The sequence below is a fragment of the Amaranthus tricolor genome, chromosome 16 (genome assembly GCF_026212465.1).
Source record: "Amaranthus tricolor cultivar Red isolate AtriRed21 chromosome 16, ASM2621246v1, whole genome shotgun sequence".
Taxonomy (NCBI): Eukaryota; Viridiplantae; Streptophyta; class Magnoliopsida; order Caryophyllales; family Amaranthaceae; genus Amaranthus; species Amaranthus tricolor.
In genome coordinates this window covers 17,410,580-17,425,633 of record NC_080062.1, presented here as the reverse complement: position 1 = coordinate 17,425,633, position 15,054 = coordinate 17,410,580, and the positions used below count along the sequence as shown (strand labels likewise).

Genomic DNA, 15,054 nt, shown 5'->3' with positions numbered 1-15,054 from the left:
ATCTGTATTAATCTCAACTTCATAACCACAATCACAAATCTCTTCAATAGAATGCTTCCGTGACATCTACGGAACACATATGATATAGTAACATAAGTAAACATTCAAAACTAATATTAACATTTATAAATTGAGAATAATACTAACATGATACTTTATGTTACCTTCAAAACCGATTAACTAGAACAAGAATGATGGAGTTTGGATACAATGAAGTAGGGAGATGATGGAGTTATTTATAGAACATAATAACAACGGCTATTTTCAACTTTATAATGACTATTTTTCAATTTTACAACGGTTAGTTTAAATCATACAAAAAGATCAATAAAAGTCAAACCAGGTCAAGGGATATGTCACTGTTACTAACAACGACATTATGTTTGACCAGTCAAACATTAGGTCGTTGTTAGTTATAGTGACATATCCCTTGACTAAAATTTTGGCAATTTCTTTTAATTAGTAAGAGCGAGTTTACATCAAGCCTAGCTTTGGAGCCAAGTTGGGAATAAAATTTGAACAAAGCTTGTTTTTTGAATAAAGTTCTTAAATAATCTTATTTTTTATCTTATTTTTTTTCAAATTTTAGTGCAACCAAAGCCCATCCAAAATCTCAATCCAATGACGCTCTTTTTATAAGCCCTTTCCTAAATGCAACCCAAGCCCACCCCTAATCCCAATTGATATTAAATGACAAGCTTCTTTTTTACTAAGGATTACAGGAAATTTGAACAAAATACTTTTTTTTTTCTAAAATAGTTCCCAAAGTGAGCTTGGGATAATTTTATGCCCCAGAACAAGCATCTGCTTGTTGAGCCTGAGGAATGGCATTGTTTACTGTTACAAATAGCAGACAATTACTAAAACTGAGTCAAAAAGTCAACCTAATAATTGCCCGTTGTTTTTAACAGAGGCGATTATTGGGCTAATTTTTTTACTTAATTTTAGTTTTTGCCTGCTGTTACTAACAACAGGCCATTAACATCTAAATTAAGGGTAGTCATCCAAGTCAAAAAGTCAACCTTACAGTCGCCCTACTAGGCTAGCCTTTTGACCCTTTTTTAGTAATTTTCCGTTGTTAGCATAGTTATTAGAATTCTGATTCTAATTTACGATTCTACAATCCTACGATCTAAAAATAAGTGACCGATTCGGATCGTGGGTAAGATATTAATGTGATAGAATCATGTGGTCCTACTTAACTCAAGAATTTAGAAGGTAAGATCACAACACGATTCTACGATCCAACGATTTAATCGTACAAGGATAGTTTTAATCGTATAATATTTTCATATGATCCACATATCACTAATGTGTAAATATATATATATATAGTCAAATACCACAATTAAAGTCAGGTTTTTCTTGATTTGCAATTTATAAATATTTATTAAAAGTACATTTTGAAAACTTAATAGATAAAGTCAAATAAGCTTTTACCTACACCTTAAAGCTTAAAAAAAAATAACAATATAATTAATTATCACTATTCCAAAGCACAATAAATGCATATTTGTATGATCACACGATCTTACAATTCGATTCAATGGATTTCGATCCTATTCCCTCAATGATCCTAGGTAGAATCCTAATCCTAATAACCTTACTTATTAGTAACATCGAACAATGTCATTCCTTATGCCTAGGCTGAGAGACACTTTTAAAAAAATTTAAATTTTCCTAAGCTCACTTTAGGTAATTTTTTTTAGAAAAAAAAAAAATTCATTTTGTTAAAAATTTTGGCATTTACAGAATATAAATCAAACATCATCATGATGATCCCCACCATATTAAAATCTTAATTCAAAGGCACCAAAAAGTGTGGGTAAACACGTGAAAAAACAGGAATCAAAATGATAGAAGCCATTTCTAGACTCGGATTGCACACAACAAAAAATACCTGTTCATCTGCTAAATTGAGCTGTATTACAAAAGTTTTCAAAAAGCTAATACAACTCAAACTAACCATTTCTAGACTTCATAAACCTTTTCAAAGCATAACAAAGAATGATCAACATTTAACAAACCAATTATTTACACTTACGATCACATATCAAAATATCAAAATCAACACCAATTTTATCAACACAACCACCATTTTAAACACTCAAAAGTTGCTAGAATTCCGGCATGATTGACCTTGAGGTATGCTTCGACTGTGTAACCCTAACTCGAGTAATTTCTCCCAATCTACTTCCTCTTCTTCCTCCTTTGCTTTTAATAGCTCTACGACCCGTCTTGCCTTATCCTTTGCTCGTTCACTACTACTCCTTTCAACAACATCCTTAAGCACTTCCATTGCCCTGGCTGCCTTGGCCAATCCTCGGAATCTCAACCCCCCATCATGACTCAATGCAAAAAGTGCTGCAACACAGCTCTCTTGAGTTGACTCAGAATCAAATTTGCCCTTCTTCAGCAATTCCACCAAAAACTCAACTGCACCAGCATCGAGCATGGCAGCCCTCCCTTCACTACAGGCTCCTAAGTTGCATAATATTAGCAAGGCCCGCCCAGGCATTTGACCCGACCTAACCATGCCAAGTAGTAGTTGGACTGAACCAAATTTTACCATCTTTGACCGGTTGCTCTGGACCAATGAGAGATGGTACAAAGCTAATGCAGCATCATCCTTGGCACGTTCACTCTCGGATCTCATCATGATATGAAGCAATGGCTGTAATCCACCTAGAACTCCGATTGCTGTTTTGTTCCCATCATCAAGAGCTAAGCTGAAGAGTGCACCACAAGCATGATCCTGCGCCTCATGAAATCGCCCTCTCAAAATATCAATTAGACAAGGAAGAAACATCGCTCTTACAATCTTAAGTTTGTTCTCTTTTTCAAGGGACAAGTTGACCACCGATGCCAAAGAGTTCACCTGAAATAAATTCCATTTACAGATTTCAATATTGCTTTTGTAAGCATTGCAATTACCAGTCAAACACATATTTAAGTACTAAAGACACAGCAAATACTGCCTTGCATCAAGTCATCCCAATAGAGTAGTCATGGAACCAAGTTTGGTGGTTGGTGAGGCAGATTAGGGAACGAGAATAATATCCACCAAAGGAATGAGGTATGGATGGCAATGGGTAATCATAACCACCATGGAGATGAGGCGGAAATGAGAATGAGAAATTGTACCTACCATGGGCACGGGATGAGGACAGAGCTTAAGCTAAACCCACTCCGCACATTGCCAACTCATCATTGTTAATATTTTAATATAATTGTATAATAATTCATCCATTTCATTATAATTGCTACATTGGACTTTTTACGCAATCCAATGTGTTATTTTGATCATTTATATAATAAACTATGCATATCTAAAATTATAAAAGTTAATATTATGAAAATATGCGATTAGACGATTCAAACAAGATCTCACTTGACTATACTTTTTCCTTACACATTAGCCGCCCGCAACATATAAAATAAGCTTGAACGATAAATAGTGCCAATAATGTAATGTATCTACTATTGCTAAAATTAAATGCCAAACGTGTCTATTTAATTATTCACGACATTTGGTTGTATATTTTCATTAATATGGGGAGTGGGGGTGGGGCTAGCGAGGATCCAAGGGGATGGAGATGGGGACAATCGATAGGACAATGGCTTGGGGACGGTCTTAGGTTCATCCTTGTTGCGATGCAGCAGGGATTCGCATTGATTGGGCATGGATGGAGTCCTGGGGATGGAAAGTGTAGTGGGTATACCCCTCCACATTAACAACCCTAGCGTGAAGAAATCTAGAAAGTTCTTCATAAATTGATCACACCCATCATTAATTAGTATGAGGAATTTAAAATCCATACAAGAAGCATAAAAGTTATGCATTTAGGCTTCAAACTTATCACCAATCGACCAAAATCGAAAAAGTATCAAGTATAATAGCAAAACAATTGGGAATGGCAAGTAGTTTCAAAGAAAGATGGCATCAATCATAGAGTAAAAACAAGGTCAATAAACAAACTGATATTTTCCGTGTTGTAAAAATCTTAAAAAAATCGTATTTTAAGCCGAATCAAATCATATCTTATGATTTCGACCGATAATTTGGCGTTCAATAATCGCTATCACTCCCGTTACCACAATCGCGACCATTACCACATTTTTTCACTATGGCATCAATGGAAAAAATTATGCAAATACAATATCAAAATAATGCACATTCAATATCATACTATCTCAATTATTTTAAAACAATTTAAGTAACATTTCCTAATGACATAATCAATAGAAAAATACCCATCTTGACTTAAAAACATCAACATTAGAAAGAATTAATCATTGATAATTATTCATACAAATCTTGACTTAATATGCACATCATCAAATTGACCCAATTGAATTTCTACAATGTCCAAAGGAAAATTTTAAAGATTCAAAGCATTAAATGCCCAACATTTTGCATTCATAAATACTTCAATAATATTAAAAATTATACAAAATTATATAAAAATTTACCTGAATATCAGAATATTTGGAAGTGATCAAAGATCGAAGAGCAGAAAGAAGACGAGGAGTACAAAGACTAACACGAGACTCCACACTATTCTTGGTTATCTTCCTTAACGCAATCAATCCTTCTTCTTGCTCATACACGTGTGGACTTCTTAATTTTGCCACGTACCCATCATCGTCGCACGTACCTGACTCGGGTAATTCAAACTCAGAACTCGATGAACACGGTGAGTAGCAACTCGGTCGAATCGCTAACATTAATGGCGTCTTTCTGAACGATCCTGACAATGACTCGGACGAGTTAAATTGAGTTTGTCTCCGATTTAACTCGCTTTCGGAGTGTTGTAAAAGATTCGAACCTGGGTTTTCCCCAACCCGTTCAATTAACTCACCAGACACGCCAACTTCATTCTCTTTTGGCACCATTGATGATGACTTCAAAATCTTTAAAGCATCAGAGACTTCAAGGGGTTGTGGAGGACTAGAACAAGAAGCTTTTACCCAGTTAAAAATGGAGGTTTTAAGGGCTAAATTGGGGATAACCATTGAGAAATCGGGTATAGAACCGTCATTTAAAGTGGGTTTAAAACCTAAAGATTTGCAAGCAGTAACACAGGCTCGTTCAAATGTTTGACCCGTAGAAACAATCACAGGGTCGGCCATGAGTAACCCAGAAATCGGACATACGAACTCAGCCGGTGGTTCAACGGGTCCATCTTCAGGCTTACTAGTAGTAGTTTTTTTGCTTGAACCTTTCCAAAGACGGTGTTTCCCAGTACCCATTTTCTTTATCTGTGTTTTCTTGAAGAAATTCTACGAAATAATTAGAAAATGACAGTATAAGAAGATTTACAAACTGTAATTGAAATTTCCATAGATAACAAAAGGCAAAAGATGAATTTAGACGCGGAAAATGCAGGAGAAAATTGGGAGTGCAAGAGTTAGAAGGTTGAGAAGATTAAATTTGGTTGGTAATGGAAGGCAAGAAGAAGAAGATCTAAAGAAAACGAATAGAATTAGTAGTTATAGTGGGATTTGAACTGGTTATGGTGGAAGGATACCAATCATAATCCAATGTAGTAGTAGCTAGCGATTGTACGCGCCATTGTAAAGGGTTTAGCTTTATAAGATTCTTCTCCTTTTTTATGGTTTTGCCTTTTTCATTTTTGTTTATGATTTATGATTTGCTGGTATTTTTCAAAAAGTGAAATCAATAATTTTGAGGCCCCCTTGTTTGGGTTTACACAATAGGTAATCAGATCCATTTTGAACCTCATTTGATTCAATTGAACTTTAAATTGGTGAATTTTCGGTTTTATGTCACGACAGGCCATATTCGGATAAAATCGATTAGTTACTGGTCAATTTAACAACTTTTATTTGCGTTATTGAGTCTGCAATAGTTGGTTACCAATTGAAATACGAGTTAAGTGTGAATTGGATTTGAATTGTCATTGGCCTATATTTGTTTGATTTTTCATGGCAAAAATTGAATTCGAGCTTTCCAAATGAGAGTCGGTTGCAAACATTTATAGTGTATATGAGTATGTGACCATTATTTGATATAACAAAGTATTGAATTGATACTTTTATAGAAGTATAAATGAAACTATATATTTATAAAAAGTTATTAATGAAAATATATTTTACTCTAATAGACTAATAATACTATAATATAATAAAAAAACACCCCATCCGGACCCTGGACTAACAATACTATAATATAATAGAATATGAATCACTTATACTTCAAAGTTCAATAATTAAAAATCGATCTATTAGAGTGTGGTTTTTATAATTAACAAATTCAAACATTAATCCTTTGACAAATTACAAATTTATTGAATATTCGATAAATATATAATAATTTGATACACTAAAATTAATCGTAAAATTTTTGGAGTTTCGACTTGTTTTAATCTAAAATTGGTTTGGGTTTACAGCAGTTCGTTAAAAATCAGTTTGAGTTTACAAACGTTAAAAATTAATTTGGATGAAGACAATTTTAGCTGGATAGTGCTTAGAACACTAATTTAAATCATCATCGTTTTGGAGTTGAAAATTATTTTGGGAGCTTCTAAGAACATTACTTTTGGAGCACTGGAGCTTGGAGGACCTTACTTATTATTTTTCTAATTAGTATTTAGTATTAATCCTTACTAATCCTTGGTTTTAATATGGTATATAACTTCTTACCCTACTGTTTATGTGGAATTTTACATTATATTTACCTTATAATATACTGAGTACGAAACATGTTAAGTTAAGGATTTTAGTTGATGAAATTATGATTATATTATATTAATTATGTTTATGTTCATAATATTTTAGGATAAACTTGTTTAGGAATTTGGGTTAAAAATTTTATTCTAGAAATATTAAGTGTAAATTAATACTAGTATGTTTTTTTGTGTTATATTAGGTATATATTAAGTATGTTCATGCTAAAATTTTTCTTAGTATGTTATTGTTAGTTTAATAATTTTTTTTAGTTTTTTGTGTAATCCTATGAACATGTTATATTAACTAAGATTATATTAAAAATGTTGCTATTTAAGGGTCCTCAAAGTTATACCAAATTTCTAAATTAAAGAGTATAAGTTTCTATTTTTAATTGATTATGTTAATTATTTAATTTATGATTTTTTATGATGAATTACATTTAGTTGTTTATAGGTGGAAAATATTCTAAAAATAGGCTATAAATAAAAAAATGAATGAAAGCAAAATATAAATAATATAATAAATACTTATATATTAGATAATATAATAAGTTACAAAATATTTATAATAAGTTACAAATATATTTGTGATCAACCTTTTATAAGCATTAAATATTGAAGTTGTGAAAATTATAAAGTTTATTTGAAAATATTAATTTTCGTGAATTTATAAAATTTCACTTGAATTAAAACTAAAAATATTAAAGTTTTTGAAAATTACAAAGTTACTTGAAACCTTATTTCTCGTGAAGTCAAAAAAATGTTACTAAAAAAACTGAATTTGTGAAAATTGTAAAGTTTACTTGAAATATTTAATTTTTTGAGAAAATTATAAAAAATTAATTGACTTGCAACTAAAAACAATGAAAAATAAAATTTTATGAGAACTATAATGTTTACTTGAAATATTGATTTCGGTAAAAGTTACAAAATTTAAATTGGAGTTATAAATAAAATAATTAATTTAGCGAAAGAATAAGTTTTGTTGAATTAAAGTTAGGTAATATTGGCTTCTAATAGTTTATTCCAAGTAAAATAAGACTTGTAGCCACTCGTGAAAAATATTAATTTAATGACTATTAATAGAATATTAAATTATGAGAGTGATTTTATTTGGCATCGACAAATGAATTATTAAGTTATAAGTTAGAGGTAATATTAAGCGTAAATGCTAAACTAAAAATTTATAAGGGTTTAAAGCTAAATTCAATATGATTATATTAGATAAAGGAAAATTTTCACCTAAGATTGTCAAAGTCAAAAATGGAAATTTTTAGCGATAAAATGTGATGTGCTTGTGTGAAATTATCTGTGTATTGGTTGAATGACCCTAATAGTAAGGTAATGACGAACCATGGACTAACATGTAAAATCGCGGCACCCGTGTTAGCCAGCACGTAAAATGCAGTGTAAGACAGGGGGTTAGCTACCTATCCTGTAGAAGCTCGAGCATAATTGTATTGGAGGGGTGATGAATCCCACCACAGTTGAATATAGGACTTCGTTCCTAATCTAGCCAGACTCTTACTGTAACACCCTTGAATTTCCAAACCCTTGAATTTCTAACCCCTTAAACGAAACCAGAAATTGTGAAGGAAGGGAGGAAATTCGGGTGTTACATAGAAAAGAAAAGAGAAAATAATTTAAATAGCGCTAAAGATTTATTGAAAAGGTGGGTAAGTGGAAATTTCGGCAGCATCTCTGCTAAAAACTGAGGATGTGACAAGGATATATAAATGGATAACATAACTAAACTAATCTAAGGCCTTTAATGCCTTTCAAAAATATGTCACGACGGAACGAATCATTGTCGGCTTCTCAAATCATCAACTCTGACGAGGATCGTGGTTCAAGTGTTAACGCATTGGTTTGACGGATACCAAAGAAGTATTCTCACTACTATACATCCAAAAACTACGCAGCGAAACTATGGATCATACAAGGAGTTACATGGCTCCATACGAAGGAATTATACAATCCCAAAAAGAAGACCTTACAAGTAATATAGAAGCTACAAGCATTAGACAACTTGTACACAATTGTTACGATCACACTCCACTCTTTCCCCCAATGCAAGGAAAAAGAAGCTCCTATACCTGTCATGTCAAACTATGATCCTCCTGCTGCTCAACATAATGACCATAGTCAGATGTAACATAGCAGGAACATCATAGGGAGTCATGAACAAACAACAACAAACACATACACGTCAGTAATTAATAACTCATAACAATTATAGTCATTGAACAAAACTATAGACAACGATATAGTATGGCAATAGCGAGTCTACTCATCTGTCGAATCACCTCTCTTTACTCATAATTTCTCTTTCAAACTACTAATCTCTCGAAGTATATTCAAAGGTAGTAGATCTTTTCTCTATTCATGGCATAGTGACACGACCAAGGGCATTATCAGCCATCCGGCGCCCATGGCAAAGTATGAGCTTATTCCCCCTCCATCTGACCCTCTCGGGTCCTACCTTCGAGAAAAACTAACACATTGGAGTACTAAACCAGTGAAGAGGCCACCATATTGGGGTTTGCAAGGCCCGCATGGTAACACCTCGGTCAAGGGACGGTATCGGCCATCCGGCGTCCAATGACCCAAGCATGCTCATACGCCTAACACATTAAGGTGATCCCGTCGGATCTCACCTAGGGGACTACTAAATCAACTGGACATAATCCAGTTGAGTCACCCCAAATAATCAAAATCAAGGCTCAATAAGTGGGAAATCACTCACTATAACACACAACCATGGTGCGTTCCCTGTTATATAGAAATATGTTCTCATAGTCTTCTAATGCTTTCATTCTACTTGCCTATATCACTATTATGACTATACGCTAGCATAGTTTACTTTCTGGCGCTGTATAATTCTAATACGATGCATATAATCATGAAAAATGGATAATACTTTGAAACGATGAATATGATAATTAATTATTGCGTGTACGTACCTGCAAGCATCACTGCACGACCACAAGTTAAAAAAATCACTCGACTAAGGTTCTACTTTCCTCTTATGAAGTGGACACCTATATAAATTATGAATAGAACTAATAAGTTCCCTTTAACTACTTTGTCATACCAGCTAAAAGCCAAAGTAACCACTATCATCCATTCACGACAAGTTTTCAATTACTTCTAGCACGTACAAAACTCATTCAACACCAAACATAATCGTCAATTCAACAATAACACAAGTCTTTCCATCGAAAAAGAATAAAAGGATTATGTCAACTGTTTCCTTACGTCAACTAACTTTGAGTCATAAAGATTTACGTTACCATTAAATAGAATAGTGCGTCACATTTAAATCTCACGGTGGTAATATAGCACTAATGTGATAATAACGAAAATTCTTAAGGTTATTGAGTCACAACATCATTTATTACATTCTCCAAAGTTAGAAAGAACTATAATCAAATACTATGTAGCAACTCTCAACAATAAGTTGACTCTATGCTCATAACTTTACTAAAACTATTTATTTATAACTTTAATAACCTAACAAGGGTACTTATAATTCAAACTATCAAACCACAGCACTTAACAACTGTTACTCCCAATTGACAACTAACCATTACTACTATCATACAACAACATTTAATTAATCAAGTAGGCCTTAAAAAAAACTTGTAAGATTATCCAACAATCATCATACCACCAAAATATAACATAAAAGCACACACACCATTAACAATCTCCTTACTAAATCAAACACTAATCATTTCATGTCTAAAGATGATATTTTTAACCATTACCCATTTCAAATACTCAAGTAGCTAGTAAACTAAATAACAAAGTAATCATCAATCAAATTCTTACCCATAACAAGATTAAATGACAACCATACAAAATTAACACCAAACACATAAACATAGTAAAATTCTAATTAGATACTAGGAAGATTACTTAGAGTAAACTTGAGAGGCTTACAATGGGGCAATTAAAAAAAGGAGTCAAGACTAAGTGGTGTTGTGGTGGTGCTATGGCTTTATAGTAGCCCGCTGCTGTTGGGGAACCAAAGAGGCAGCCGTGGCTGCTGCTAGGAGAGAGAAACGGGCTGCTGCTGTTGGCCGTTTGCTGGTGGGGAAAGGAAGAGGAGGCAGCTGGTGCTGGTGGTCACGAAAGAGGCGGCTGTTGGTTGGGGAAAGGAAGAGACGGCGCAAGGGGAGAAGAGAGAAAGACGGAGGAGAAGGAGGGAGGAGAATGACAGCTAGGTTTTGAGCAACGAGGGTTTTATGCGTTTTTATCATTCTTGTTCTTATTATTATTATTATTATTATTATTATTATTATTATTATTATTATTATTATTATTGTTATTATTATTATTATTATTATTATTATTATTATTATTATTATTATTATTATTATTATCATATTTATTATTATTATATTTATTTATTTATCTCGATTCATTTTCTTGCGAGAACCAACTAAGAGACTCACCTTCTTAGGCTCACACATTTTCATAAAATAATCATTTTGATTTGAACCTCTTTATTTTAGAAATCGTAACTTTATTTTAGAACCAACTAAGAGAATGAATTCCTACTTTTACGTCAGAGTCTCATGTCCGTCATTGAGTAGTTCAACAAATTCAATGAATTGTCTCGCTTTGCTACTGATATTGTTAGTACTGAGAAAGTTCGTGCATCTCATTTCTTTGAGGGTCTTAATCTTAAAATTCAGAAGGGAATCCGAAAATACTCTGAATCTCGAGATCTTTATGATCGAGCACTCATATTTGAGAGGATCTTTGATAAGGAAGATGGTGCAAACAAGATGAAGTTTAGTGCTGGTAACAACATTAATAAGAGCAAGAAGCCCAAAAATTGGGTGCGTAAACCCTTCCAACCATCAGCCTCAGTAAAAACCAATAGTGTGGAAGTGTCGTTTGTGTGGCAAGGATCATAGAGGGGGTTACTGCACTGGCAACATTATTTGCTATAATTACAAGAAAGAAGGCCACATTGCTACTCAGTGTAGATCAGGTTTTCAGCCAGGAGTTGGGAGTTCGGGTGCTACAGGTACTTCTGGGTCTCTAGTAATAGGAATCTGAACAATTCAGGAAAGAAGACTGTTGGACTACACGCCATTAGTGGGTACATTGATAATCTGCATGAGGAGTTTGAAGGTAAAGTTATTTCTGGTTGGATATTCTTCTGCACATCTTTTTGATTCTAGAGCCGATTGATATTTTATCTCTACCTCTTTTCTTCGTAAATCTTTAATCTCTCTTGAACCTCAGAAACTTAATCTCCAAATTCTACTACCTGACGGTTCACCATTCTTATGTAATCGTTCTTTCTTAACTTCCCTCTCGAGATTTCGAACCAACATCTGCCTGCGAATTTAATAGTGTTTGAACAGGGTACATATGATATTATTTTGGGGATGGACTGGTTAGGACGTTATCATGCAGAGATTTTATGTAAAGAAAAGATCGTTCAGGTAAAGAAGGGATATCTATGTTTTATTGCAAGTAATGAGGAGAAAACCAAGTTGAGTCTTGAGAAAACCCTAATTAATTGTGAATACCCTGACGTTTTTCCTGAGGATTTACTTGGTTACCCCCAAGTAAAGAGATTGACTTCCATATTGATCTAAAGCCTGATGCTACCCCTATCTCTAAGACTCCATATCGCTTTGCACCAGCTGAGTTAGCTGAGTTAAAGAAACAGTTGGATGATGTTGGCCCTTTTAGGTTTTGATGATGACTACACTTAATACAAACGACTGTATTTTAGAGATTGTGTGTAGGTCGATATCCGGTCTTAATAAAGATCGTTGATAGTGCCTACGACTTGGTCTATGTACGTTGTACATGTCAAATATATACAAGGAAGTTAGATAAGGAAGATCACTTAAGATGTCAAATGTAGATAGGAGGTCTACTGTTTCTAAGTTTGATATTCTGACGATGCTTGTTGATGGAGACAGTGTCCTGTTCCCAAGACTCAGGTCTAGAAGAATCAATGTCAGCTGAAAATTTCTGTAGAAAATATTTTTCTGATTTTTTAGTTGATGTATTGGTGAAATTAATTTCTTGCATAATTAATTTAATAAGTTAGTTAGCAAAAAATTTTATAACTTCCTTAAAATTAACCGACACATTTTTTAAAAGATGGAGAAAACTTCTCCTTATTTTTCTCCACATAAATACGCTTGCATTATGGGTTTAATTAAGAAAAACTAACTTGCCTATTTTAGATGGATAACCATGGCTTTTTTACTTGCAAAAATCTAGTTCCACTTATTCTTGCTTAATTTTAGGATTAAGGATATAGTGGGTAGTTATTTCTTTTACTAGCTATGTGAGCTCCTATATAAAATGAGTCATTTTTCTTTAATCCGTTTTTTGAGGAGTGTCTATACGAGATCAAAAATAAACAAGAAATATTTTTGCTCTAAAAATTGCCAATTAACTTAAAATAGGTTCTTGTGCAACTCATTAATTTCATTCTTATGAATTTGGCCTTTGTAAAAGAGTTTTTGAGAGAATTGTTGTAACTAGACTCGGGGAAGTCTAGGGGAGAAGAGAGAAGCTTCGTGTGAAGCAAGAGAAAGAGAAAGAGAAGGAGAAAGAGAAAGAGAAGGAGAAGGAGAAAGAGAAGTTGGTCTAGTTTTGTTTATTTGTTTTATGTAATTGTAACCAATTGCCTAAAACATAGTAGAGAATTTGAAATCCCGAGGGTTCATGATTTTCTATTTAGGCCTAGAAGATTTCCACATAAAAATTGTGTTGTCTCTTTCTACTTTTGCTCATCAAGTTTAAGTTTTAATTCCGCAATCTAATTCCGCAAAAAACAGGGCAAAATCACTTAAACTTATCAAACCACAATTCACCACCCCTTCTTGTTGTCTTTAACTTTTCTACAGATGAGTTGTTAGAGAAAGGTTTTATCCGACCTAGTATGCCACCCTGGGGAGCCCCTATTTTGTTTGTAAAGAAGAACAATGGAACAATAAGATTGTGTATTGATTATAGGGAGATTAATAAGATCACTATTAAAAATCGATACCCTTTACCTAGGATATATGATCTGTTCAGTTAGTTGAGAGGTGCTCAGGTGTTCTCTAAGTTTGATTTAAGGTCTGGATATCATTAACTGAGGATAGCTGAGGAGGATGTTCCTAAGATGGCATTCCGAACCCGATATGGACATTATGAGTTTTCAGTGATGCCATTTGGGTTAACAAATGCACATATGGCATTTATGGATTTGATGCAGAGGTATCTTTCTCCTTATTTGGATAAGTGTGTGGTTGCTTTTATCGATTATATCTTGGTATATTCGAGGAACAAGAAAGAACATGAAGAACACTTGAAGACGATTCTGGAGCTTTTGAGAAAAGAAAAATTATATGGAAAGTTTAGTAAGTGTGAGTTTTGGCTTAAGGAGATTTCCTTCTTGGGTCATATTGTGTCTAAGGGTGAAATTTTAGTGGATCCTGAGAAGATTAAAGCGATAACTGACTGGCCAATTCTGAAAAATGTAATTGAAGTTAGGAGCTTTTTAGGATTAGCTGGGTACTATAGGAAATATTTTGAAAATTTTTCTAAGGTTGCTCGCCCCATGTTTGAGTTGTTGAAGAAAGGGATATGGTTTCAGTGGATTGAGAGGCACATGATTGCTTTTGAGGAATTAAAGAAGAAACTTACTACCGCCCATATTTTAGCAATGCCTGATTGTAGCAAGCCATTTGAGGTCTATTTTGATGCTTCATTCGAAGGTTTGGGTTGTGTATTTATGCGAGAAGGAAGGGTCATAGCTTATGCATCGAGGCAATTGAGGCCAATGAGGTGAATTATCCCGTGCACGACATTGACTTGTTGTAGTGATCTTTGCTCTAAAGTTGTGGAGGCACTATGAAACAGTCGTTTGATTAATGAGATTTCATTAGTCGTTTTTAGCGCCTAATTTTTTTTATATATTTGTTCATTACTAATTAAATTTTAATCAGTGATGGTAGTAATTTGAAATTTTTCTATGATGATTAGAAACTTGTCAACTCGTAATGTAGTTATGAAGTGTAACAAGTAACATAAACTTTGGAGGTAAAACTGAAAGTTGAGCAACTACCCATAACATTTCGGGATAATTATAATACTTACTCGAAAATATTATTTACCCATGTTGAGAATAAATTAAATATTTCATACACATAAAAGTGATTCTTAAACATGAAGTAAAAGTTACATAACTTGTTAATATACAACAGTTTTTACTCAAACCTTAAACTATCTTAGATAAACCTTTCTTACACCATATTAGACCAAATTAAGGATAGAAATCACCTCAAATCAGCCCTAAAACAGCAGCCTTTAGCTGCCATATTACCCCTAT

General features: G+C 33.5%; 2 protein-coding genes across 2 annotated transcripts; one reads left to right on the top strand and one right to left on the bottom strand.

Annotated features, from left to right (window-relative positions):
• Positions 1 to 1,880: 1,880 nt before the first annotated feature.
• Positions 1,881 to 5,668, bottom strand: LOC130802932 (U-box domain-containing protein 40). The gene is made up of 2 exons (XM_057667056.1): positions 4,474 to 5,668; positions 1,881 to 2,878 (listed from the first exon to the last, which is right to left on the bottom strand). Exons 1-2 carry the CDS (start codon positions 5,251 to 5,253, stop codon positions 2,108 to 2,110), a joined length of 1,551 nt encoding a protein of 516 aa, XP_057523039.1. The 5' UTR covers positions 5,254 to 5,668; the 3' UTR covers positions 1,881 to 2,107.
• Positions 5,669 to 12,575: 6,907 nt separating this feature from the next.
• Positions 12,576 to 14,514, top strand: LOC130802579 (uncharacterized mitochondrial protein AtMg00860-like). Its single transcript, XM_057666591.1, has 3 exons — positions 12,576 to 12,683; positions 13,939 to 13,995; positions 14,107 to 14,514. The coding sequence occupies exons 1-3, from the start codon at positions 12,576 to 12,578 to the stop codon at positions 14,512 to 14,514; spliced, it is 573 nt and encodes a 190-aa protein (XP_057522574.1).
• Positions 14,515 to 15,054: the final 540 nt, after the last annotated feature.